Source organism: Ruditapes philippinarum, unplaced genomic scaffold (genome assembly GCF_026571515.1).
Source record: "Ruditapes philippinarum isolate M1 unplaced genomic scaffold, ASM2657151v2 ctg1246_1_1_1_1, whole genome shotgun sequence".
NCBI classification, from domain to species: domain Eukaryota; kingdom Metazoa; phylum Mollusca; class Bivalvia; order Venerida; family Veneridae; genus Ruditapes; species Ruditapes philippinarum.
The window spans coordinates 14,631-38,443 of record NW_026858568.1 but is presented as its reverse complement, the minus strand read 5'-3'; the positions used below and the strand labels follow the sequence as shown (position 1 = coordinate 38,443).

The 23,813-nt window shown below is 32.7% G+C and overlaps 1 protein-coding gene across 1 annotated transcript in view; it reads right to left on the bottom strand.

Moving 5' to 3' along the window:
• The window catches only part of LOC132753605 (HEAT repeat-containing protein 1-like), a 48,720-nt gene that overhangs the window by 10,724 nt on the left and 14,183 nt on the right, over positions 1 to 23,813 (bottom strand). Inside the window, exons 9-36 of the mRNA XM_060744091.1 lie at positions 23,547 to 23,654; positions 22,884 to 23,103; positions 21,846 to 21,938; positions 20,591 to 20,694; positions 18,410 to 18,600; positions 17,963 to 18,087; positions 17,481 to 17,645; positions 17,047 to 17,224; positions 16,120 to 16,262; positions 15,364 to 15,550; positions 14,577 to 14,758; positions 12,069 to 12,272; positions 11,443 to 11,676; positions 10,979 to 11,107; positions 10,309 to 10,403; positions 9,765 to 9,914; positions 9,133 to 9,233; positions 8,596 to 8,720; positions 7,936 to 8,064; positions 7,309 to 7,557; positions 6,974 to 7,094; positions 6,261 to 6,436; positions 4,926 to 5,090; positions 4,311 to 4,451; positions 3,516 to 3,683; positions 2,575 to 2,753; positions 517 to 616; positions 18 to 97 (exon numbers count right to left, since the gene is read on the bottom strand). Coding sequence (XP_060600074.1) covers positions 18 to 97; positions 517 to 616; positions 2,575 to 2,753; positions 3,516 to 3,683; positions 4,311 to 4,451; positions 4,926 to 5,090; positions 6,261 to 6,436; positions 6,974 to 7,094; positions 7,309 to 7,557; positions 7,936 to 8,064; positions 8,596 to 8,720; positions 9,133 to 9,233; positions 9,765 to 9,914; positions 10,309 to 10,403; positions 10,979 to 11,107; positions 11,443 to 11,676; positions 12,069 to 12,272; positions 14,577 to 14,758; positions 15,364 to 15,550; positions 16,120 to 16,262; positions 17,047 to 17,224; positions 17,481 to 17,645; positions 17,963 to 18,087; positions 18,410 to 18,600; positions 20,591 to 20,694; positions 21,846 to 21,938; positions 22,884 to 23,103; positions 23,547 to 23,654 — 4,242 coding nt within the window. The remainder of the gene's footprint in view (positions 1 to 17; positions 98 to 516; positions 617 to 2,574; positions 2,754 to 3,515; positions 3,684 to 4,310; positions 4,452 to 4,925; positions 5,091 to 6,260; positions 6,437 to 6,973; positions 7,095 to 7,308; positions 7,558 to 7,935; positions 8,065 to 8,595; positions 8,721 to 9,132; positions 9,234 to 9,764; positions 9,915 to 10,308; positions 10,404 to 10,978; positions 11,108 to 11,442; positions 11,677 to 12,068; positions 12,273 to 14,576; positions 14,759 to 15,363; positions 15,551 to 16,119; positions 16,263 to 17,046; positions 17,225 to 17,480; positions 17,646 to 17,962; positions 18,088 to 18,409; positions 18,601 to 20,590; positions 20,695 to 21,845; positions 21,939 to 22,883; positions 23,104 to 23,546; positions 23,655 to 23,813) is intronic.

Genomic DNA, 23,813 nt, shown 5'->3' with positions numbered 1-23,813 from the left:
TGTAACAATAAACTAACCTAATTGTTTTCAGTCTAAGAGCAACTTGTGGTTTCTGTAATATGTCATTCTGCATTGCCTCAGTTGACAGTATACACACCTGCAAATAACATTACAATATAATACATCATAACATGTATACATAAAGGCAATGTGTTGTCATTAGGAATTGTAATTTGTTTTATTTTTAGAAAGGCAGTTAATCATATTATTTGTAGATTTTCCAGTCATGCAGACAATGTTATTGTCTTATAACAAAATTAAGTTGAAATGAATAGAGTCAATAGAAAAATTACCTGTAAATTGTCAATGCATTCTTTCAGGTACATTAGCACTTGGTTAAAACAAGAGACCTTTCCATAATCTAGCTTGAAAGTTTCCTCCCTTAGATTGATTTAAATAATGTTCCTAATGAAATTCAAGTCGGTACAGGTCAGGACCATTGAGCCAGAGTCCCCCCATGGTGCTTTATGGAACTATGTTCTGAACAAAAGATATAATAAGGTAGGTAGAACTTACATTTGTGACAATGTCATGTAGATATGGACTGAGAAAGTTTGACAAATTTTCCACGAGTTTGTTCACAGCTGTGACTACACTTATCACATACAGTTCATTCCTGTAAATAAACAACAATATATTGATATAATATATTTTATTATCACAACACCAACCTAAACTAGGAAACATCACTCTCACAAACAAGAGGGTCATGATGGCCCTGAAGTCGCTCACCTGTATATAGGCCCCCGGAGCGGGGTCAGTTTAAACCCCAGGGCTTTTATTTGAACAAACTTGGTAGACACCCATTAGAAGATATTTCATGCTTAACATCTAAGGTCTAGCTGGTCAAGTTTTTTTCTTTACACATATAGTTAAAACAATGACACACCTGGGGCAGAGCCAGTTTTGACCCAAGGGCTTTTATTTGAACAATCTTTGTAGACACTTACTAGAAAATGTTTCATGCTTAATATCTAAACTCTAGCTATTCGGATTTTTTCAAAGAAGACTTTTAAGTTTTTGCTATACACATATAAGGAAAATAAATGTCAGCCCGGGCGGGGCCAGTTTTGACCCCAGGGCTTTTATTTGAACAAACTTGGTAGACATCCATTAGAACATGTTTCATGCCAAATATATAAGCTCTAGCTCTTTGGGTTTTTTAGAAGAAGATTTTTTAAGTTTTTACTATATGCATATAGGGAAAATTAATGACCCCCTGGGGCGGGGCCAATTTTGACCCAAGGGCTTTTATTTGAACAATCTTGGTAGACACTCGTTGGAAGATGTTTCATGCTTAATATCTTAGCTCTAGCTCTTTGGGTTCTTTAAAAGAAGATTTTTTAAAGTTTTTACTATATGAATATTGGGAAAATCAATGACCCCCAGGGGCGGGGCCAAGTTTGACCCCAGGGCTTTTATTTGAACAAACTTGGTAGACATCCATTAGAACATGTTTCATGCCAAATATCTAAGCTCTACCTCTTTGGGTTTTTTAAAAGAAGATTTTTTAAGTTTTTACTATATGCATATAGGGAAAATCAATGACCCCCTGGGGCGGGGCCAATTTTGACCCCAGGGCTTTTATTTGAACAATCTTGGTAGACACTCGTTGGAAGATGTTTCATGCTTAATATCTTAGCTCTAGCTCTTTGGGTTCTTTAAAAGAAGATTTTTTAAAGTTTTTACTATATGAATATTGGGAAAATCAATGACCCCCAGGGGCGGGGCCAGTTTTGACCCCAGGGCTTTTATTTGAACAAACTTGGTAGACATCCATTAGAACATGTTTCATGCTAAATATCTAAGCTCTACCTCTTTGGGTTTTTTAGAAGAAGATTTTTTAAGTTTTTACTATATGCATATAGGGAAAATCAATGACCCCCTGGGGCGGGGCCAATTTTGACCCCAGGGATTTTATTTGAACAATCTTGGTAGACACTCACTAGAAGATGTTTCATGCCAAATATCTAAGCTCTAGCTCTTTGGTTTTTTAGAAGAAGATGTTAAAAGTTTTTTCTTTTGGTTGACATGGCAACCAGAGTTCTGCATGGAATGGAATTCTTTGAACAACTTTGTTAAGGCTTCACACAAGGAACATCCCTGTGAAGTTTCATTATGATCTGCCTTATGGTTTCAGAGGAGATGTCGTTTGAAAAGTGTGAACGGACAACGTACGACGGACGAAGAGTGATCCTAATAGCTCACCCTGAGCATATGCTCAGGTGAGCTAAAAACACATATTTACACAAAATATCATCAACATACAAAAATAATTCAGTTGTGTTTGTTAAACTGAAATTGTGTAAATTTGACCTTGAAAATCAAATATATTTATGAGTCAAGGCCATATTTCAATATGTCAAACATAACCTATCATTAAAAGGTATGGATAAAAATAGCTAATAGAATGAAGATTCCATTGCCAACGTTACAGTTGTCTACAAAGACAACGACTTTGCATGTTTGATCTGACTTGTCCAAAATATTTCAGTTCTTTACTGACATGTAGATAAATTTCTTGAAAACTTTTTACAGTGTAGCAACATTTCTTACAATAAAGTGTAATCTTACTTAAAGAGGTTTTCCCTGTCAGCCATTACTGCTATGAGAGGTGGCATGAACTTTGGCAGCTGAGCAATCACATTGACCTTCAGTGTTGAAACAATCTCAGCTATACACAATAATGCACAAGATGCTACCTGGTGGTTTATACCAGGTTGTTTAAACACTGTTATAGTCGTCTTCAATACCTGTAATTATATATCATACAATTTATATACACATGAAAATTCTATATCTATTTACTACATCTTTTACTTGTGTTAACACTAGAAAAACATTGGTACAGTTGCTTTCTGTCAAACTAATCCTTCACATATTCAAACCACCAATGAAAGTTTATCTTCTTTATAAAAAATATCACATAAGGCTGCAGTAGCTTTTTGTAAGGCTTTAAACTTAAATTTTCAAACCATTCTACTCACAAAATTAATAAATTTTCAGTGTTAAGTTGTTCCTCTTTAACCATTAAAACATTCAATTTGTATAATGGATTTATTTGCTTAAATGTAACTGCTGTATATTGCAAGTTTAAAGTAGCTTAACTTTGTTTATTTATCTGGTTATATGAAGATTTGATCACATTTCTCATCACATCATAATGGTCAGTTCTTAATAGATATCCTGGATCAGTAACTTGTAATTATCGAATTCTCTGCAAGTGAACTCTACCAATGCCACATGATTATGAATAAGTGTTGAGAGACAAATGACCATTAGACTCAATGAGTGAGATAAATTTCAGGAACAAACCATCAAACCCTGGATTACAAATCTATGTTCACTATTGAGTTAAGCTAGCAGACAAAAAACAAATAATTAAACAACCGATTGTTAAAACTGATTTACTGGCCAGTCAAACTACACATTGTGCTGGCTAACCTGGTTCTATACATGCCACAGAGGTATTTTATCAACATCACAATCACTTTGAAAGAGTTAACACTATTTACCTTACAGAATGTCTCCTTATGAACATTTCCTAAATGTCTACATAACAGTTTAAGGGAGATAAATGCAGTCTGGCAGTTGATAGAGTTCTCCTCCGAGATGACATCACCCGCGGCAAGGTGATTTACCAATTTTCTAAGCTGATCAACAATGGACAACATTCCTTCAACCTGGAATAATAAATAAATTCATTTTTTAACATTTATATTTATTTATCAAAGCCATCTGACTGTGATATGTAATTAGCAAATTATCTGCTAGAACAATTTTGTCATTACTTTATTGTCTATAATTTCTATATGAAAATTTCATCAATATTAAGACAAAGGTCTTTTAAAAACAAATTTCACTTCTATTGTCAATATAATATTTACATTTTGAAGAAGTACATAAATGCTTTGACCATTTTCCAGTTTTATGGTAGGAAACAAATGCTTTACTCCAATTAATGTGAATAGTTGTTATTTAGTGTTTCATTGTCAAATATGGTAAGCATTATTTAAAGAAATACATAGCAATGTATTTTAAATATTATGACTGTCTTAAAAACATCTATCTTAAAGTGGTCAAGTGATTAATGTGTCAGACTAGTAATTTATAGATTGCTGGCCGTGTGAGTTCAAAGCCCATCAGAGACAAGCCATTGTTTCCTTGTGCAAGAATTTTTACACTCATGCTAAGTACTAGTTGGTTCCAAGAATGATCTGAGAGTGTGTTTACAAGCATATAGCTTCAAACTAAAATAAATTGTGTATGAATTAAACATCTATCTCTTTAATAGATAAAACAATAGTCACCTCTGCTGGTTTCATTTCTTTCTGTTGTTGTAACTTAGAGTTGAGTAAGTCCATGGCTTTTCTTTGTATAGTTGGTAGGTCATGTGACAACAATCCACCAATCACAGTAACAAACAAATCATCAGGCAACAGGGACACAAACTATAAAATAATGAGCATGCATTAACCTTACATCATATACATACACACAAATATTCAACAGTTTCAAACCTCAATACAAATTGACTTCCTATTTCTTAGTTTTATTTTTTTGTATTCAGAGCAACATTGAACAAGATCATGTACGTATTTACCAAGTTTCTTGGAAGATAAAGACCATATAAAAGTCACTACAAGCATTATACTTCAGGCAAAAGCCAGCACCAGTTTTACTACACAGATAGATTCATGAAATATTTCAATGTCTCTACCAGGATTCAGACCCACAACAGTTAGACAAGACCAAAGTTATGTAAAGCCAGTAACCTTAATTCCTCTGTTATAGAAGCCCCCTTAAATCTTTTTTAAACTTTCACAAAATATATCGATAGTATATGCAATGTATGTTATGTGCACTTAAAATCCTTTTTAACTCCATTATACATGTATATAATTCAAAATAAAGGGACACATTACCTTATCGAGCATATCATGAGATTTATGAAGTATAGCTCTCCAGTATTTAGCTGTAGGTTTAGCATGTGATCTGTTAGCAGTGTTGGTAATGTGTGACACAAACTTGAGTGCTGTCTCTAGTACCAGCTGAAACTCTCCACTCAAATCTTCAGCACTCTCAGTAATCTGTTGTACAAGTTAATATATCTATCATTATATTTGACAGTAATAGATAAACTCTTGTTTAATTCAATCATATTTATTTTCTACCCTTATCTCACTAATTTTATGTAAGGGACTTGCCTTGTTTTAAATTTAATACTATTCATCACTAATTTTTCGAGTTTCAAAATCTAAATATATCACTAGTCTTCCAACAGCAAAGAATCTGATCTGACAGTACAGAAATGCATTTAAGACTGGTTCTTTACACAACTGTTAGTGTCTACACTAGCTAAGATATTTGCTACACACATTATATTTGTATTGATTTTATGTAAGAATACAGTAAGTTTTTAAGTTAGAATAAATTCAATCAGATATATTTGAATAGCCAATTAAACATTCAATTTATAATATGGCGTAGTTTTAATTTCAAACTTTCTGCATACCATTTACTGCGAATTCACTGATATTCGTGGGCATGAATATTCGTGGTTTTATCAAAATGGGCATTTTCATGGGTTCTTAAATTTGTGGATTTTCAATTTCTTGTAAAAAAAACAAAAAAAAACTAACCTAGTGCAAAGTAATCTTACACTTAATTGCCGTGCACTTTACTTACCACATGTACATAACTTTACGTATCACACATCACTTGTCAATCAATTTAATCCTTGCCTCTGAGCATTCATTACACAAAAATTGGCGGAAAAGCTCTGATGCATGTTTGTAATATATAGAATAGAGACATGGCAAGAAGTATTTGTTGGGATAAAATTTCGTGGGATCTTAAATTGTGGATTGACCTACCCACGAAAACCACGAAAATTCGTGCCCCACGAATAATAATGATTTTACAGTATGACAAAACAAAATTAGTCAGATTTTTCTTGCAAAAAGAAAGTAAAACACATGTATGACTAAGCATGGAGGGTAACATGGTAAATACAAAAGGATTTAAACAAAGTCTATGTACAAACACATAATATTGATCAATAAATGACTGTATTACTTGAATCCTCTGAAAACTCAATGTTTGGTCAAGCCCGCACAGGGTCTAGCTTTCAGAGATTTTAAATGTATCTGATACATCAAGTCTCAACTTGAGATATATGAAGTCTGAGAATAAGATGCCTGATATATGAAGTCTATATTTGAAAATTAAAGTACATGATATATGATGGAGCAAGTTACCTGATATATGAAGTCTATACTGGAGAACAAGTTAACAAGGAGATTGATTGCGGCATATTTGAAGTATCTCAGTTGTTTCCCTGTATGTACAGCTACATTAAAGACAAGAGCATCCTCTTTGTGAAGTTTTCCAAATGACTGGGACTTCTGTCCCTTTCTAACAACTTTTACAACATCTGAAAATAATTCATTGTTGAAAAAGTTTAAAATGACATATAACTATATTTTGTTCAGCTCTCTGAAATTGGTAATTTTTTAAATCTTGATAAAATTCATACCAAAGTTAAATTAAAATTGAAAGAATTTTTTTTTTATATTCTGGAAATAAAAAACTATCTCACTAAGTTTAATTTCTGTATGTTGTACACATAAGGTATCCATTCCTCTACTAAAATGATGGAATTGCAGAGCTAGAAGTTTAAACTTGTGGCTTAGGTAAGGTAAAAAAACATCACTTGTGTTAAGAGAGTTATCAACCAATAGCTGCTGCAAGCAAAAGTGATAAGCCTGTGCCATCAATATAGAGCCAAGCCAGCATGCACATCAAAACAGTCTAACCAGTCTCTTTATGTTAAGTTATTTGTAAATTGTATACTGATATTGAAATCCTATATGAGTGGACTGTTCCAAAGTCAAAGCAGGGTATATCTATTACATAAATTCAGCAGATTAAAGTTTATACGTTGTTATATATTGATAGACTATAAACATACCATCATCCTTGTCATCTGGTAGTTTCAGTAGATAATTCATCATTTCTCTAGCAGCTAACAACTGTACAGCTGCTGTAAACTCTGAACACATGGACAGACAAAACTCGGTATCACTTGATACCTACATGTACATAAAGGAAATTTGAGATTAAAATATGACTGTCATATGGTCAACAAATAAAACAAAACCAATATTCCCAATATTTATTTTAAATCACTTTAAATTTCTCAAAACAAGTTATATTTTCTTTTCATATATAACATCTGTATGTGTAAACCACATGCATATCGTTTCCTTCTCTTTTGGTAGAGAATAAATGTAAATGAATGTCTACCTCTTGGGAATCAGTTGTCAGCTCTGCCTTCAGTGTCCCCTTGGTAACCACATGTTTCATCATCAGAAGTAGAGTCCTCCACAGATATTTCTCCTCACCAGTTACAGTCATGAGTTTGTTAAATAGAAGTTGCCGTCTATGTTCCGGTATATACGGGTATGAATCTACAAACACCTGTATAACCATGGTAATTATATCATCAGGGTCGTTGGTGATGCCTTTAGGCACACGCTTTCTCTGCTCACATGCCTGAAAATAAATAACATCCTCGTTATCAGAAACTATTAACATGCATTTAAAATCTCAAGCATAAAATGATTAAGTAAATTTAAATCACTTACAACTGAGATACTTCATTTATCATTAGATGGTTTTATTTGTTGCTTTTAATACCTACTTACTTTTGAACTTTAATGGTTAAGGAAGACTTAAGTTAACAATCCTTGCATTGTTTCTAACATTGGCTGGCATTCCAGAAAATCCAGAGAAATGGATACTATATTCACTTTGATAATTCAGGAATTGAACCAACATTAGTGAGGACCAAGTGATTTAAAGTCATCCACTATTTCTAGCAAATGTCTCTAAACATAAGATACTGATTTATATAAAGAAAGTACTACTTACAGTAATTAATGCAGGTACAACAGTCTCTAGTATTTTACTGATGATAAGGAAACTGTAGGCATCATCTTGTCTCATTATGTTAGCTCCCATAAATGTGAACACAGACATCATGTTATGTAACAGGTGCTCCTGTAATTGACAATTAATATGGACATTACAATTAAGATCATGTCATGATTTTTCTTTCTATTTTGGTTGGGTTCAACACAGTATAGGTCATATGGTGACTTTCCAGCTTTACTGGTAGAGGAAGACCTCAGATGCCCCTCCATTCATTATATCAGGTACAAACGGACACCCGAGTAGAACCACTGACGTTCTGTTAGCTAGTTTGATAGAGAATCCAAAGTCCCTGGCTTGACTCAAACCAACTCAGGTGAAGGGCAAGTACGATTTTTCTGGTTTTACTGATAAAATAATGTTCTGCTTTATTCCAGGACAAGTTAGCACTAACAAAAACAAAAATGTTAAAATATTTCATTCATTTTTCTTTTTTTCCTTGTTAAGCAAGTTTCTCTCAGAAAGATTCCTTTACAATTTTATGATAGTAATTATATATAACTTAATGAAACAATAAAAAGTGAGGTTATAACTTTAGCCATATGTGTAGGAACAAACAAGGGATAAAAGTTTACATGTTAACATCATCTATATACATACAGGATATATTTTAGCTGCAGCCGTGAGCAACAACAATGCATGATGATGTGTCTGTGGGTTATCTGACGACCTAATACAGTTGATGATCAAATCCATGTTGAACTGTTGTTCTGGTATAATGTCATCTACAATAAATGTTTAACAATGATGATCATCTTTCAATTAAACAAAAAAATTTAACAAGGATATAAGGAACAAACATTCGTCCATCTGTAAACATTATTAAGTACAGTGACCTACTTTTGGTTCAAAATGTCTTTGGCAAATACTCCATATAAATTGCATGAAGGTAAATTATCACAACTTTGTGCTTCAATATTAACCCTTTAAAGGCATGACTGGTAAACATGTCTGAGGTCCGTACTACAATTTTGTGACTGAACCCTCATTATACTATGTATACATATATTCTCAATAAGATTACTTTGCATGCATTTTACTTTTTTGCACATATCAACATAAATTTCCAAACCAACAAAATTAAGTTAATTCACAGTACATTGATGAGGCTTGAAAACTAAGTATATAGTATTATACCTTGTTCTAGTTTATCCAGTCTGGTACATATATTATACATGAGGGTCAGTATCAGCTGTTTGATGTACTCTACAGCTACATGATTATCTGATTCTAGTATGCTGAAATAAAGTAACTAAATCAGTCCAGGTTATCACCCAAAGCAACGTGCAAAATAGAAACTATCTTCATAGCAAAAAGTAAATAAATTTCCAATCAACAAAGAAATTCATGGGAAAAGGTAAACACATTTCAAATCAACAAAGAAATTCATGGGAAAAGGTATACAAATTTCAAATCAACAAAGAAATTCATGGGAAAAGGTTAACAAATTTCAAATCAACAAAGAAATTCATGGGAAAAGGTATACAAATTTCAAATCAACAAAGAAATTCTTGGGAAAAGGTTAACAAATTTCAAATCAACAAAGAAATATAGGCAGTTCAAAATCATTAAAACATAAAAATCTTTCAAAAAAGCAAAGAAGTTACTTGCTCATTTGAACAAAAAGGATGTGGTAAAATACATGTAATAATACTTTTATAAAGTTTAACTAGCTTTCCAATTTAATCTCTCAATCAAACTGGCATCAAGATAAACTTAAAATTCAAATTGTCAAAACTTTAACAGCAAATTTTGGAGGAAGATATTACCTTGACATTAACTGGAAGCACACAGGTACTAGACAGTAATAGTTTTGTATTTTCTTCTTGTTTTGTACAGCTTCTAGCACCACTGTTACCCTCTGCCAAATACGAGAGTCAAACTCTGTGTCCCCTACTGATTGTGGAGTTGGGTCAGGTCTTAAATATGAAATGAAGAGTTTTGTTTAAGCATAATTATTCAATAATAATAATCGTGATTGATTTATTTAAACCAATCTTTAGTCTGCATCCTGTTACCAGAACTGGCATCAGGTAAAGTAATATTGTAAAGTAACAGGTTGTGAGACTTACAACCCAAGTAGGGCTCAATCCCACAACTCCCGTGTTGTGAGGCAGACACCTTAACCACAAACTTCACAGGGATAGCTTCAACATCAAAGCACCAAGTTGATACAAAATTTACCAAAATTAATGTTCAAATATGATTTTCACTTATGATATTCCATGGGATTTTCAATTATGATATTCCAATGTAGAATTTTTTAATTTTTAGTATTACATGTACTTAAAACGTCATATTTAAAATTCTTACCGTTTCAATCTTTTAGCCTCACGGACAGTTTTGGCAGTTGGAATGTCAAGACATTTCTTCAACTCTTTCTCTATATGCTCACCATTCACTGACAGCTGAAATAAGATGACTATACTAAGTATTGTTATAGTTTAAACCTTTACACCATTTATTTTTGGCTTTATTCATGTCTGGTGTTTCTTTTAATTTTCACAGCAGCTAAATATTTTGAGCTAGTATGTTTAGTAACATTATTATGTATCAAGCTAACTCTAATCATTAAAACTCAGTAATACAAACAAACAACCAAACTTGTGTGCTATCTATTTTACCATGTTCATTATATCTTGACTCTTCAATATTACACAAGTTTAGACCATCATGACAAGATGTTCCATCATGGAAAAGATTCTGTTATCAAATATCTTTATAATTGATTTTGAAAAATATTTTCATGTAATAAATTAGTACAATTAGGCGTTGCATTAAGAAGCACATGAACTGCCTATGAAAATACTTTACAGCCGGGATAGCCTAAATTTAACAGCCTTACAAGACCCTATATCATTAACGTACTCAACTCAATGTTTGTCTTGAAATCTGTTCACCTGAACGGAAATTTCTAAATTTCAAGCCATCCAAGTCTCTATTACACAGACATAACGTAAGGAATTTCAAGACATACACTTACATGTTTGAGTGTTTTCCTAATTAGATTGGCTACCAACAGATGTTTAGTATCTACACATACATCAAACAATGTACTCATCACTTCATGTTGAGAATCATCCTCTATTGCACCAAATAACTCCTTTGTTACCTGAAAACAACAATCTTTATCAATAACTTCTACTTCAAGCCAAATATTTTACAATTTTGGCAAACAAATATCTGAAATACAATTGGTTTGAAATCATTCTGATATGTCACTGTCTTGCAAAAAATCATTTGATATGTTAAATATCTTAATCAGTCCATGTTTTCTATACCAAACTATCTCCTGCAGCAATTGAAAATTTAATATTGGTTTGATTAAATTAAATGTTTTCAGTAGTTTCAATAATATTTGGTATTTGTAAGACAGTGATACCAACTCTATATTTTTAACTTTCTAAATGACCTGTATGATTTATATATAACTAAGTATGAACATACCTGAGACACAGCAATCATCTGAGATGTCTGGCTATTCTCCGAGACTTCCTGGTGAAGTTTTAAAGTCTTTATAAACAGTAGTAATCCTTTTGATGCCTTTGACAGACAGTCACTAGTATCCAGTGTAAATCTCTGCACAAGGAGATTTAAACATTTACTGTCTATCTCTGGCATATCATCAACAGACTGGTCCAATAGTCTCTCCATCAGAGGTAACAATGCTTCTAACACATCCTAGAAACAACAAACAACAACATAAAACAACAGTCATTTAGCATTCACTGTTGCAAATACAAAACTTCAGTTTCCAATTGAGATACGAGTACAAATATCAACAAAGAAGGACGCCATTCAATGAATGCATGCCCCAACAAAATCCAGGCAACACAGAAACACTAACACAGAACCAAGCAGGACACCAAACTTTAATAGGGGAGGGCAAAATGACAAGCAAGGACGAGAGATTGCTATTGTTCAGAGGAATTCTTTTTATATTTAGTATTAGCTCTTAAATATCAAGTTTAAAAAGCACCAGTCAATTGTAACCACAGCCCTTTCAACCCTGGTGAATAATGATGACTGACCAGGCATTGTCAAAATATAAATGGCAGATACAGTGTACTCACCTTATTGTTGAGCTGTGAAAAAACAACCAGCATTTTGTACTGCATATATCCAGGAGTAGATTGGTTGATAATCAGTTCTAACAATGACATCAATGCTGACTGTTTGATATCTTTGTCTTGACCACCACCTTCAGATTTCCTTCTCTTTGACCTCTTACTGACAGTTTCTGAGGCAGATGTATGCTTAAAGTGCTGACCAATTAACTGAAGAATAAAATCAATACAATTTAATAAACTAAACTAGAAATGTGTCCATAGGACACGGATGCCCCCACACGCCACTGTTCTGTCAATCTTATGACTCTAGGTCAAATATTTTTTGGACTACATGTGCAACAAGTTGAAAACTAAAAATCAACAAAGGGCCATAATTCTGTTAAATTTGGTTGCAGCAAAAATTCCTACCTTTACTACCACCTACACATTAAGGTTGTTAATCCCTAGAAGTTTAAGCAAAATCTGCCATCTGGTTTAAGAGGAGTTGCGTTCACAAAATCTCTACATAGTATATAATGAAAAAAAATACAAGGGCCATAATTCTGTTAAATTTGGTTGCAGCAAAAATTCCTTCCTTTACTGCCATCTACACATAAAGGTTGTTCATCCTTGGAAGTTTAAGCAAAATCGGCCATGCGGTTTAAGAGGAGTTGCATTCACAAAATTTCTACATAGTATATAGTGAAAAATCAACAAAGGGCCATAATTCTGTTAAATTTGGTCGCAGCTAAAATACCTTCCTTTACTACCATCTACACATTAAGGTTGTTCATCCCTGTAAGTTTAAGCAAAATCTGCTATGCGGTTTAAGAGGAGTTGCATTCACAATATTTCTACATAGTATATAGTGAAAACATCAACAAAGGGCCATAATTCTGTTAAATTTGGTTGCAGCAAAAATTCCTTCCTTTACTTCCATCTACACATTAAGGTTGTTCATCCCTGTAAGTTTAAGCAAAATCTGCCATGCGGTTTAAGATGAGTTGCGTTCACAAAATTTCTACATAGTATATAGTGAAAAAATCAACAAAGGGCCATAATTCTGTTAAATTTGGTCGCAGCAAAAATTCCTTCCTTTACTACCATCTACACATTAAGGTTGTTCATCCCTGTAAGTTTAAGCAAAATCTGCCATGCGGTTTAAGAGGAGTTGCGTTCACAAAATTTCTACATAGTATCTAGTGAAATAATCAACAAAGGGCCATAATTCTGTTAAATTTGGTCGCAGCAAAAATTCCTTCCTTTACTACCATCTACACATTAAGGTTGTTCATCCCTGTAAGTTTAAGCAAAATCTGCCATGCGGTTTAAGAGGAGTTGCGTTCACAAGATTTCGGGACGTACGGACGGACGGACTGACAGACTGACGGACGGACAAGTGCAACGCTATATGCTCCCACATTGTGGGGGCATAAAAAAGTAAATATGAATATATATGGAGGGAGTTAAGTCACATCTGCACTGTAAAGGTCATATTATTGTACATATCTAGCTGGAAAACACAAACTGGCAACAGAATAGAATCATTAAACTCTTGCTATATGCAGAATTTTTAAGAAAATCTACATGGAATAACATCATCTGTAGTCAGCATAAATTAAGTCCTGCAATATAAATCAATTACAGTAGAACTTCTGATGTGCTGAACTTCAGTTAGTCGATTTTCTCAATGTGTTGAAGTTAAATGAAAGTCTTGACATTTCCCCCTTCATATTCTATATATAAAAACCTATATACATGTATATGTTTTTAAGATCTTATGTGGTCCATAAAGAATAATTCAAGAAAACATTTTACCATAAATTTTTAAGTTTAAGTCTATTGATTAATTAGACCCTTGACCTAAAAATCATTTTCACATCTTTCCTGGGTGCAAAGATAATTACCGATCAACTTTCATGACAGGTGTTTATTTCATAGCTGTGTGTTCTAACAGCCTTTGTATGCATTTAAATATGTGCAAATATCATCTAATTGTTATCATTCAAATCGCCATAGTTGTATTTGAAAATCAACAGTCTGTATTAGTTTCGTTTGAGATCTTCCGAGACCCAGCTACACATGATTATTACACAAAATATATTTACTTTACAGTAAGCTGGTTTAGTTATCAACCTTTTCTTATGTTACGTATTTTGTAAATCATGTTAAAATCGGCAGCTCAAAATTTTGTCATTAAACTCAGCCCAACCCATGATCTGAAGTCCCAATGTATCGAAGTTTTTACAAAGTCCCTTCAACTTCGAAGTTCTACTGTAATTCTCTTTCTATTGCATACACTTAACAGAGAAACTTCCATGCTTACATAATTGCATGAATCAATTTCTAACCTGACAATATTCTACTACCAATCTATCAAAGATTAATGAAGACATAATATTATATATATATATCTAAAGTACATGGAAATTACATGGAAGAAAGGACTTATTTACAACTAGATTCTTAACTTGTAGAGTATAAAATGCAAATAGTGTACAGTATTATATTACATAATATAGCACAACTTACTTGGTTAATGTACATAGAATCTGACTCAATCTCTTCTTCACATCGGACAATTCTTTTATGAAGGCTTGAAAACATTGTGCTTTCTTCCTCAGCTATAGAATACAGTTCTTTGATAACCTGAACACCAGCTCGTCTGATCTGAGCCTGCTCACTGGTCAACACCAGTAGGAGTCCTGACATAGCTAAAAAATTACAATATATCTTCCTAATTTACAATTTTGTAAAAATAGAGACATTTTTTCTGAAAAACAACAAAAAAACCCAACAAGACCTTAAGTTTGACCTTTGAATATACACTGTTAATAGAGAAACAAGTTTTCTGCATGCTTGATTTTCTTTATTTTTAGATTTAAACAATAATATACAGTATCTAATTTCTTATAAAATGTCTTATATGAAAGATAAATAAAGTTGTATCAATGAGGCCTAGTGTAAATAATGAATGTTTATTAGCTACCAAAGTTTCCATGTATGATAACAATCTTTAAATATATAAGCGCGCACAAATATTTCTTTGTAGCCTACTTCTATAATAATTAAAACACAAAAGCCCATTTGTCTAACAACTGCAACTTATCATGATAAGCAAGTACTCCAAGTTTCATTTTGATACCTTTGAAATGTTTGAACAATTGGCTACATTAAATATTTTGCATGTCATCGACAATGAAGCAACAATCATAAAAGCTGGACTTTTTCTTCAAAGCAGAAAAGCAAAAAATAGTTGAACAATCCTTGTTTGCTGTTCGTTTTGTTCATATCTTAGTACAAGCTATGAAATAATAACCTGTTGGTGACTGCAAGAATCTTTTCCTATCTTCTCCCTCTAAACTTTTCACAAAAGCATGACCTAGATTCAATGACCTTGCTTGTAAGGTCAATGTTAGGCCAAGGTCATTTACTCTGTTGTTAGCATGCTGAGTCCATAATAAGCATAGAAACTTCAAATATAACTCAGCGTTATTGAAACAAGTCTGTTGTAAAAAAAAAGAAAGACAAAATATGAGGCAGAAATTCTTTAAGATATAAAATGCTCAGACTTTATACATAGCTTAATATCATATAAAATCTTATGTCAAAATGAAACAAATCTTAAGCAAATGCAGTAACCCTTTTACAGTTTTTAAAAAATGTGTATATCTTTCCTACTCACAGTATCATTTATTTATCAACAATACTTGTTATTGGAATATAAAATGATTTATTTGATTTGTTTAAGGCATTTTTATTGTACTTTTTGGTTTTAGGTTGGGATACACATCATTGTTTTAAACCTCAGAAATGGTATTATATGTATTTCTCAATAACTTTTTATTTTTGGTATCTTGTTACAATTTCATAAAAAAATACTCATTTGCCATATAGATAAATTATTCTTTGATACATTTTGGGCTGCTTGAAAATTAAGAAGTCTTAATGTTTAAAAAATAAATTCAAAGTTGATTGCACCTTAATACAAATATACAATAGATTTTATGTAATAATACATCAGGTTTTACAACAGTATAAAAAAATTTATGTACAGAATGTTAGAATGAGATACCTTTTGTATTGACTGCAGCATCACTATGTATATATGACCAACTTTAGTGGAGACCTCAGCAAGAAGAAATCTGTATAGGAGTACTGATACACACAGAAAAACATCACTCTCTGTCTCATCTCCAGACAACTGCCACACCGGTGCTAAACAAAAAATTTCAAGTTATGTTACAAGTATAGGCAGTATGACTGTATCATTGGACTGGTTAAATGTTTCTAGTAATAAGCAAAGCAAATGTTTTAAACATTTTCTTACAAAACATTTTCTTGATTAAACTAATATTTAACCCTTTCACTGCCATAGTGACGGCTTATGCCGTCCCTGTTATTTTCGGCGTATTTGCCATATGGACGGCTTTTGCCGTTTCTATAAAAATCATAATAATAAATTAATAATAATAATAATAAATGTAAAGAAAATTATACCATCAACAATAATCATTATTATACTAGCATATTTGGAAACATATATAATTATTATAAAACTAATAACAAATAATAATAATTATGTTAATTAATAATATGGTAATTTCTTAGAAAACCCTCTGGCAAATAGGTGATCAATAAAACAATAACCCTCTGGCAGCAAAAGGGTTAAAGAAAATATAGGAAATGAGAAAGAAAGTCTACCGGATTTTCAACATGCATTTGATGTGTTTACATATAGCTCTGGTAATGTATAACTGAATTAATGGTAGAAACATGCAAAAACGAACAATCAATCCATCCATCTACCCACCCATCTGCCTATACTTGCAACTAGATCAGGATTAGGGGCCATACAACCATAAAGCATTTATATGGTAACAACAGAATATGCAGCTTTCTGTTCAAAAAAGAAAAATAACAGAAGAAATGGCCCCAAAGTCTATCTCGTAAGAACCACTGTCGGTTTATCCTTCAAGCAACCAATCAATATAAAACAAACCTTGTATAAGTTGTTTTGGCACCTTCAGCACTTTAATGACACCAGCCACAGCTTTTTGGCACATTGTACTAAGCACTTGGTTGTTTTTTACTGCCAGTAACAAATGTTTATCATCAGTTATAATCCCCTTCCATCCCTTGTTCATCTCTTGCACTTTGACTTTACGAGAATGCACCATCTATTTACAATAATAATGTGTTTAAGTCAATACTTCGAAATAAAATCAGAAATAAAAACTCTTGTAGCTTCAAATGTTCAGGACGACAGTTTAAGATAAAAAAGTAAAGTTTTCCTATTGAAAATACCAAGTAATTTTAAACAAGACTTTACATGTATTATGAAATTTGTTACCGATATAACAATCAATGTAAGCATCAATGTGTAACACTACATTTTGATTCTTACATGTTTTTTATGCTTTAACAACAACATACCTGTGCTCGCTGAATATTATCAATTAGTTGTATCTGCAGCAGACACAACTCCAACCTGATTTTACTATCAGTATTCATAGTAACAAGGATGTCAAGTACAATCAACATTAAACATACTGTCCTTGCATTGTCTGCTTTCCCAGCTATATTAGTCCAGTCGCGCACCTGCATTATAAAAAAAAAATCATTCATTATGCCATCCACTGTCAACTTAAAAGTAAAGTAGTTCATAATATTAAATGTTTATATCATTTACCAACAGCTGATAATAAACAGGCCAATTTTAATCACTTGCCATCGTCAAATCTTATTTAGGATAAGGTCCAATTGACAAGATTTTTGTTACTTCTAATATATACCATGGCCTATTTGATCCGCTTGTGACACAAAATGTGGTAAAAAAGTCCCTAATTTGCATTTTAAACAAACATTTTCACATTAAATGGGAAGTTTTATACCATATGGAGTAATATTTTACTTACAATTTGTAGATTGTTTTGTGTGATGGCATGACACAGACCGTGAGCCAGACATTGTGCAATGCTGGTGTCCATCATGCCTATATCTGCTGATTCTTTTGTTACAGTTTTCGATACAGCAGTCCATTCTGGAAATATAGAGTACTAAATTAGAAAATATTTCAGTTTAATGCATAGAAACTATATATTTTAATACAATAGACTTTTTGGCTTGAGCTATATTTTACTTATCCGAGTAAATTGAAAATTCAATTAAACACTTATTTACATGTAATAATAATATTACATTTTTTTATTTGCAATAGTTGTGAATATTGAAAATATTGTTATAAAATGCCTGCGAAAATTGAAGTCTAAAAGTGAATTAAATAAGATTCCATTTCATTTGAATATCCTTGTATGTAAGACAAGGCTTCTACAACAAACCATGCCAACAACTATGTAACATACCTTTTTTGACCTCTACAAGAACAGGATGTTTAGAAGTAAGTTTTGAGTCCAGTAACATTCCAATTATTTTTACCGACTCCTTGGACTTCTGAGTCAAAAACAAGCATGGAAGACATCTTGTAAATATTTCCATGGTATTGTCGCCACAATAATTCCCTAATATCTCAGCCGCTAAACATGCAGACTGTCTCCTGAAAATGTCAATGCTACCAATTTACTACATCATTTTTAGTGTGAGAATGTTGGGAATATCCTATGGCAAGAAGACAAGGCAATGGTAGTTGTCTCCCCTCCAAATCTGAGAGCTACTTTTGTAGTGTACAAACCAAGTAAGGATCAAAGAAAACTTTGTTTACTACTTGTAGTTCATAGATATTTATCAAAGAAGCATAATTAAATGAACATAATACCAACAACTCATTAGTTACATTTTACACAGAATTATATATATATTAGAAAAATCAAATAATTTAAATTTCAGATTTAATTGGATTTTTAACCAAAGATGTGATTTTTCTGAAAAAACAAATTAGAAGTAAAATTCTTAGATTACTTTTTAAATTTATATTTTTTGGATCTGGATGTCAAAAAAGCCAAATTTAGCAGCCACACTACACAGTCAGGCCAATCAGTATAAATATTCTATATAATTGGTAGTAAAGGCAAGTTATTATTGTATGTAGCCCTTAATTTGCTGCCACCAATAGTGATTAACTTTTGTAACCAGAAGAAAAGCTAGGCCAGCCTGGATATCCATGTATCTGACTGACTAGGTTCTATACTGTTGGTGGCTCAAATTTTAGATTTTGATTCAATTTTGATCCTTTAAACTTGAAATGGAACAACACAAATTCCCTGCAGAGTAAGTATTCTGAAAGTTAACTAGAAATGTGTCCATAGGACACGGGTGCCCCCACCGCGCCACTGTTCTGTCAATCTTTTTACTAAGTCAAGGGAAATAACTCTACAAATACTTGATAAATCCACAAGCGGAACCCCAGGTGCAAATCTAAATATGCTGAGCAACCTGCCCATAAGGTTTAATGACTATGTCAAATCCTTTTTGAGTAACTTGCGACACAAGTTGAAAATTGCAAAATTTTAGTAAGTCAAGGGCAATAACTCTGAAAATACTAAAAATATCCAGACGAAAATACCCTGGTGCACAACTGCACATGCTTATCAACATTCCTGTAAAGTTTCATGACTCTAGGTCAAAAACTTTTTGAGTTACGTGCGACACATGTTGAAAATTGCAAAATTTTACTAAGTCAAGGGCAATAACTCTGAAAATACTAAAAATACCCAGACAAAAATACCCAGGTGCGCAACTACACATGCTGATCAACATTCCTTTAAAGTTTCATGACTCTAGGTCAAATACTTTTTGAGTTACGTGCGACACAAGTTGAAAATTGCAAAATTTTACTAAGTCAAGGGCAATAACTCTGAAAATACTAAAAATGTCCACACGAAAATACCCAGGTGCACAACTACACATGCTGATCAACATTCCTGTAAAGTTTCATGACTCTAGGTCAAATACTTTTTGAGTTACGTGCGACACAAGTTGAAAATTGCAAAATTTTACTAAGTCAAGGGCAATAACTCTGAAAATACTAAATATATCCACAAGAAAATACCCAGGTGCACAACTACACATGCTGATCAACATTCCTGTAAAGTTTCATGACTCTAGGTCAAATACTTTTTGAGTTACATGCGACACAAGTTGAAAATTGCAAAATTTTACTAAGTCAAGTGCAATAACTCTGTAAATACTAAAAATATCCAGACGAAAATACCCAGGTGCACAACAACACATGCTGAACAACATTCCTGTAAAGTTTCATGACTCTAGGTCAAATACTTTTTGAGTTACCTGCGACACAAAAGTGAACGGATGGACGGACGGAAGGACGGACGGACGTTCCAACATTTTGGGTTTAGGGGCTATTTTCTTTGTTATTTTTATTTGTTCTCTTAAGGGCTACTAGCCCATAAACCCTTTGATCACGGATTGAACCTATTGTTCTCTTTTGTTCTCTTTACTGTTATATAGCCCCTAAACCCAAAATGTTTGCTCGGACAGACAGACGGACGGACGGACAAGGGTAAATCTAAATGCCCGCCACTAACGTGGGGGCACAAAAATCAACAAATCTGATATAAAATAGTAACCTTTCATTTACAGCCGAGCCTTGCTGGTTGTTAAGATATTCAAATATTGGTTTGAGAAGAAGTTTGCATGTCTGTAAATCATCATCTATCACTGACCATAATTCCTGCAACATAGATAGAGGTAATTTATACTGTCAAACAACCAACTATTGCATAACATGCTGTAATTTCTCTAACACACATTTAATAGAACACTGATGTATGGCACAATCAATATTTTGCATGTGATCAGTCAAAGGATAACATGTCCCCTAATTCAAAGTTATAAAATAAATTGTTATGTTTTGAAGCTGATTCACTTTAGTTCAGTATATGAGACTAAAAATGTATCTACTGATGTCTTTGTTGTATTTAAACAGAGTAAAAATTGCATTTTTAGCTAAAGGTGTCACTTGAAATCATATACACTGGTCAAATGAGTCAAACTATCTTAAATTTCATCCATGAATATAAAAGATTGTTGCCATACTCAAAATACTGCTTACATATCTCATTTTTCTAGCCATGATGACATAGAACATGACTAATAATGAAATACACTTTTATAAAGTGTCTTTCTCTTACCGCTGGAAGTTCGGACCACACAAGCACCTGCAAATTCTTTCATGTGAGAAAGCTATCCAGATAGCAAACAACAGTATTAAAGTATTTTCTAATTCAAGTGCAGTCATCGAATTTAACACTGGCCCGGTGGCCCATGGCCAGTGAAAATTTTAAGAAAATTTAGTTAAATATATAATAAAATTAATTCAAAATTGGAATTTGGACCAGTAAATTCAAAATCTTAAAGGGACTCCACTGAGGTTTAAAAGCTTAAAAACATAACATTTAATTTCTTACATAAATGAGCTGGGGCACTATAAACAGAAATATTTGCAAAGATAGTTAAGAAATATACTTTGAAATAAATTGAAAATCGTATTTTTATGCTTTTGTTAGCCAGATTTGAGTGAAAAGTGTTTAAAAGCTTTTCATTTTGCGTCATTTTTTTACAATTTGAATAATTATTCTGGAAAAACGACCTGCACGATTGATCTGGAATTTTGCACAAATATCAGTGGTCTAAACCTACATCAAATGGTACATTTATCTGAAAAAAATATTTTCGGTCCCATCATGTCAAATAACCTCAGTGGAGTCCTTTTAAATTCATTGACTGCCAAGTGTTAAAAATTACAAACAACACTAATAAAGTATATTTTATCCAAAAAAGTGCATTAAAAAATAGTGAAACCAAGTGTTTAAAGTCACATACCTGACCAATAGCTAGAACTGCCTGTACCACACATGGGTCCTCATCTTGAAGTCGTAAAGTTAGTGAATCCTTAAGAAACCCATCTTCTTCAAGCTGAAACAGTTGCGCAAAAATCATAAGATTTTTATCTTTCTACTTTTCCCACTTATTGTGAGAGAATAAATTCTGGATCATGCAATGCAGGCACACCAAAGGAATTTGTTGACATTAAATAGTTAAAATATGTGTCTATCATAACATTTTCACATAAATTTATGATCTTTGTGACTTTCCAAGCATTACTTAATGTGCATACCCATCTTTTTGAATTTCAAATGAAAAAAATAGAGAGACTAAAATGTATTTACAGATATGTCAAAATCAGACGAAAATTTACTTAAAGGGTAATAAGAAATAAAACAAAATAATTGGTAATATTAATCTCTAATAACTTTGCTGATATCAAAACAACTCCAACTCAGACTAAGTACCAAGCTCACATAAAAGATAAAGTTATTATTACATGCTTTTCGGTGGTTTATAGAAATATATCAGTGATATAAAACGGGTAATTTCACTGTTTGAAACAGTGAAATTACCACTTTGATAATTTCACTGTTTTGAATTTAAGCCCCTTACGTTGTTTCAGTGAAATAGCAGCGTGCACAGTACTGGGTACCAACTTAATGACGTGACGTCGTAAATGACGTCACGTTGCATTATTATTTGGCGCGCTTTTCATTAATTATTAGATTTATTGTCTTTTTAAAACGTTTCTTTGCATGTAATAAAAAGAAAATTTGTTTAGTTTAGTGTAAGATTGAAATATATTTCACCTTGTGAACACCAAAAGTTCATATTTCACTCGTGGCTGCGCCACTCGTGAAATATACCTTTTGGTGCTCACTCGGTGAAATATATTCCGATCTTACACTGAACTAAACAAATATCCTCTATATAATCTGAATTTTTTATGATTTTTGAGCTTTTTATCTCTGTATAACATAGATTTCTGGCTTTGGTAACAAGCATGTAAACTTATGAAGAACAAATGCCTACCTCTGCTCTGTTTTGTATAAGTGTGGCTACAGCTTTCTTCCTGACTGTAGGCAGTCTATGATTCAGTGACAGAACAAGACTCGTCTCACTGTCAGTAATTAACTGATGTGGTACGGACAATACATACAGATTGAGAAACTCGTTCACCAAGTCTTTCTCTGCCGAGTTTTTACACTCTGTCAGTATTTTACTGATAGCCTTGTCTACAGCAGCCGAATGTCTGGAAATAATCAAAGACTTAATTTTTTATTTCAGCTTTCCACACAGAAGTACAGTAAAATACCATTGAGAAATAATTACAGTAAAAAACTATTCACTTGCAGTTTCTTTATTCATTTGAAGTTGCAAGGAAAAAGGAATTGATGGAGTAAACCCTTGTTCAGTAAGATCCAAACACAGAATCCATAACTTCATTCATGTAAGTAAAGCATTTTACCATTATGATATGTTAACATTAGACTAAAGTATTAATGTTCTTTAAACAAGTAGTGTCACTTTTTTGGGGGTTTAATCACATTAACACAGTAAAATCCACAATTTTCTGGTCAAGACCACAGGTGCCTCAGACAACAGCAGGCATCCAACTAGAATCACTGAAATAAGCTAGCTCAATAGTGTATTGATCATGTCGACATGAAATAGAAAGTTAAATATAATTCTTACTTTCCTTCAAGCTGCCTAACAATTCCTTGTAAACTTTCCTTGATTCTGTCATCAACATCATTATCCAGATGTTTGCTTCCATGCCTTATAAAAACTTGCAGGAATTTGCTGAAATAAAACAATACTATACACTTTCCATTCTGCCATGGACAGGATTCCAACATAATGCTTCAAGCATGTACAGGTTGGGTTATTCTTGTTTTATGTACTGGTGATTCAATGGTGTTACAATTGAATATTGCAAGTGCCTTATCCACACATTTTTTC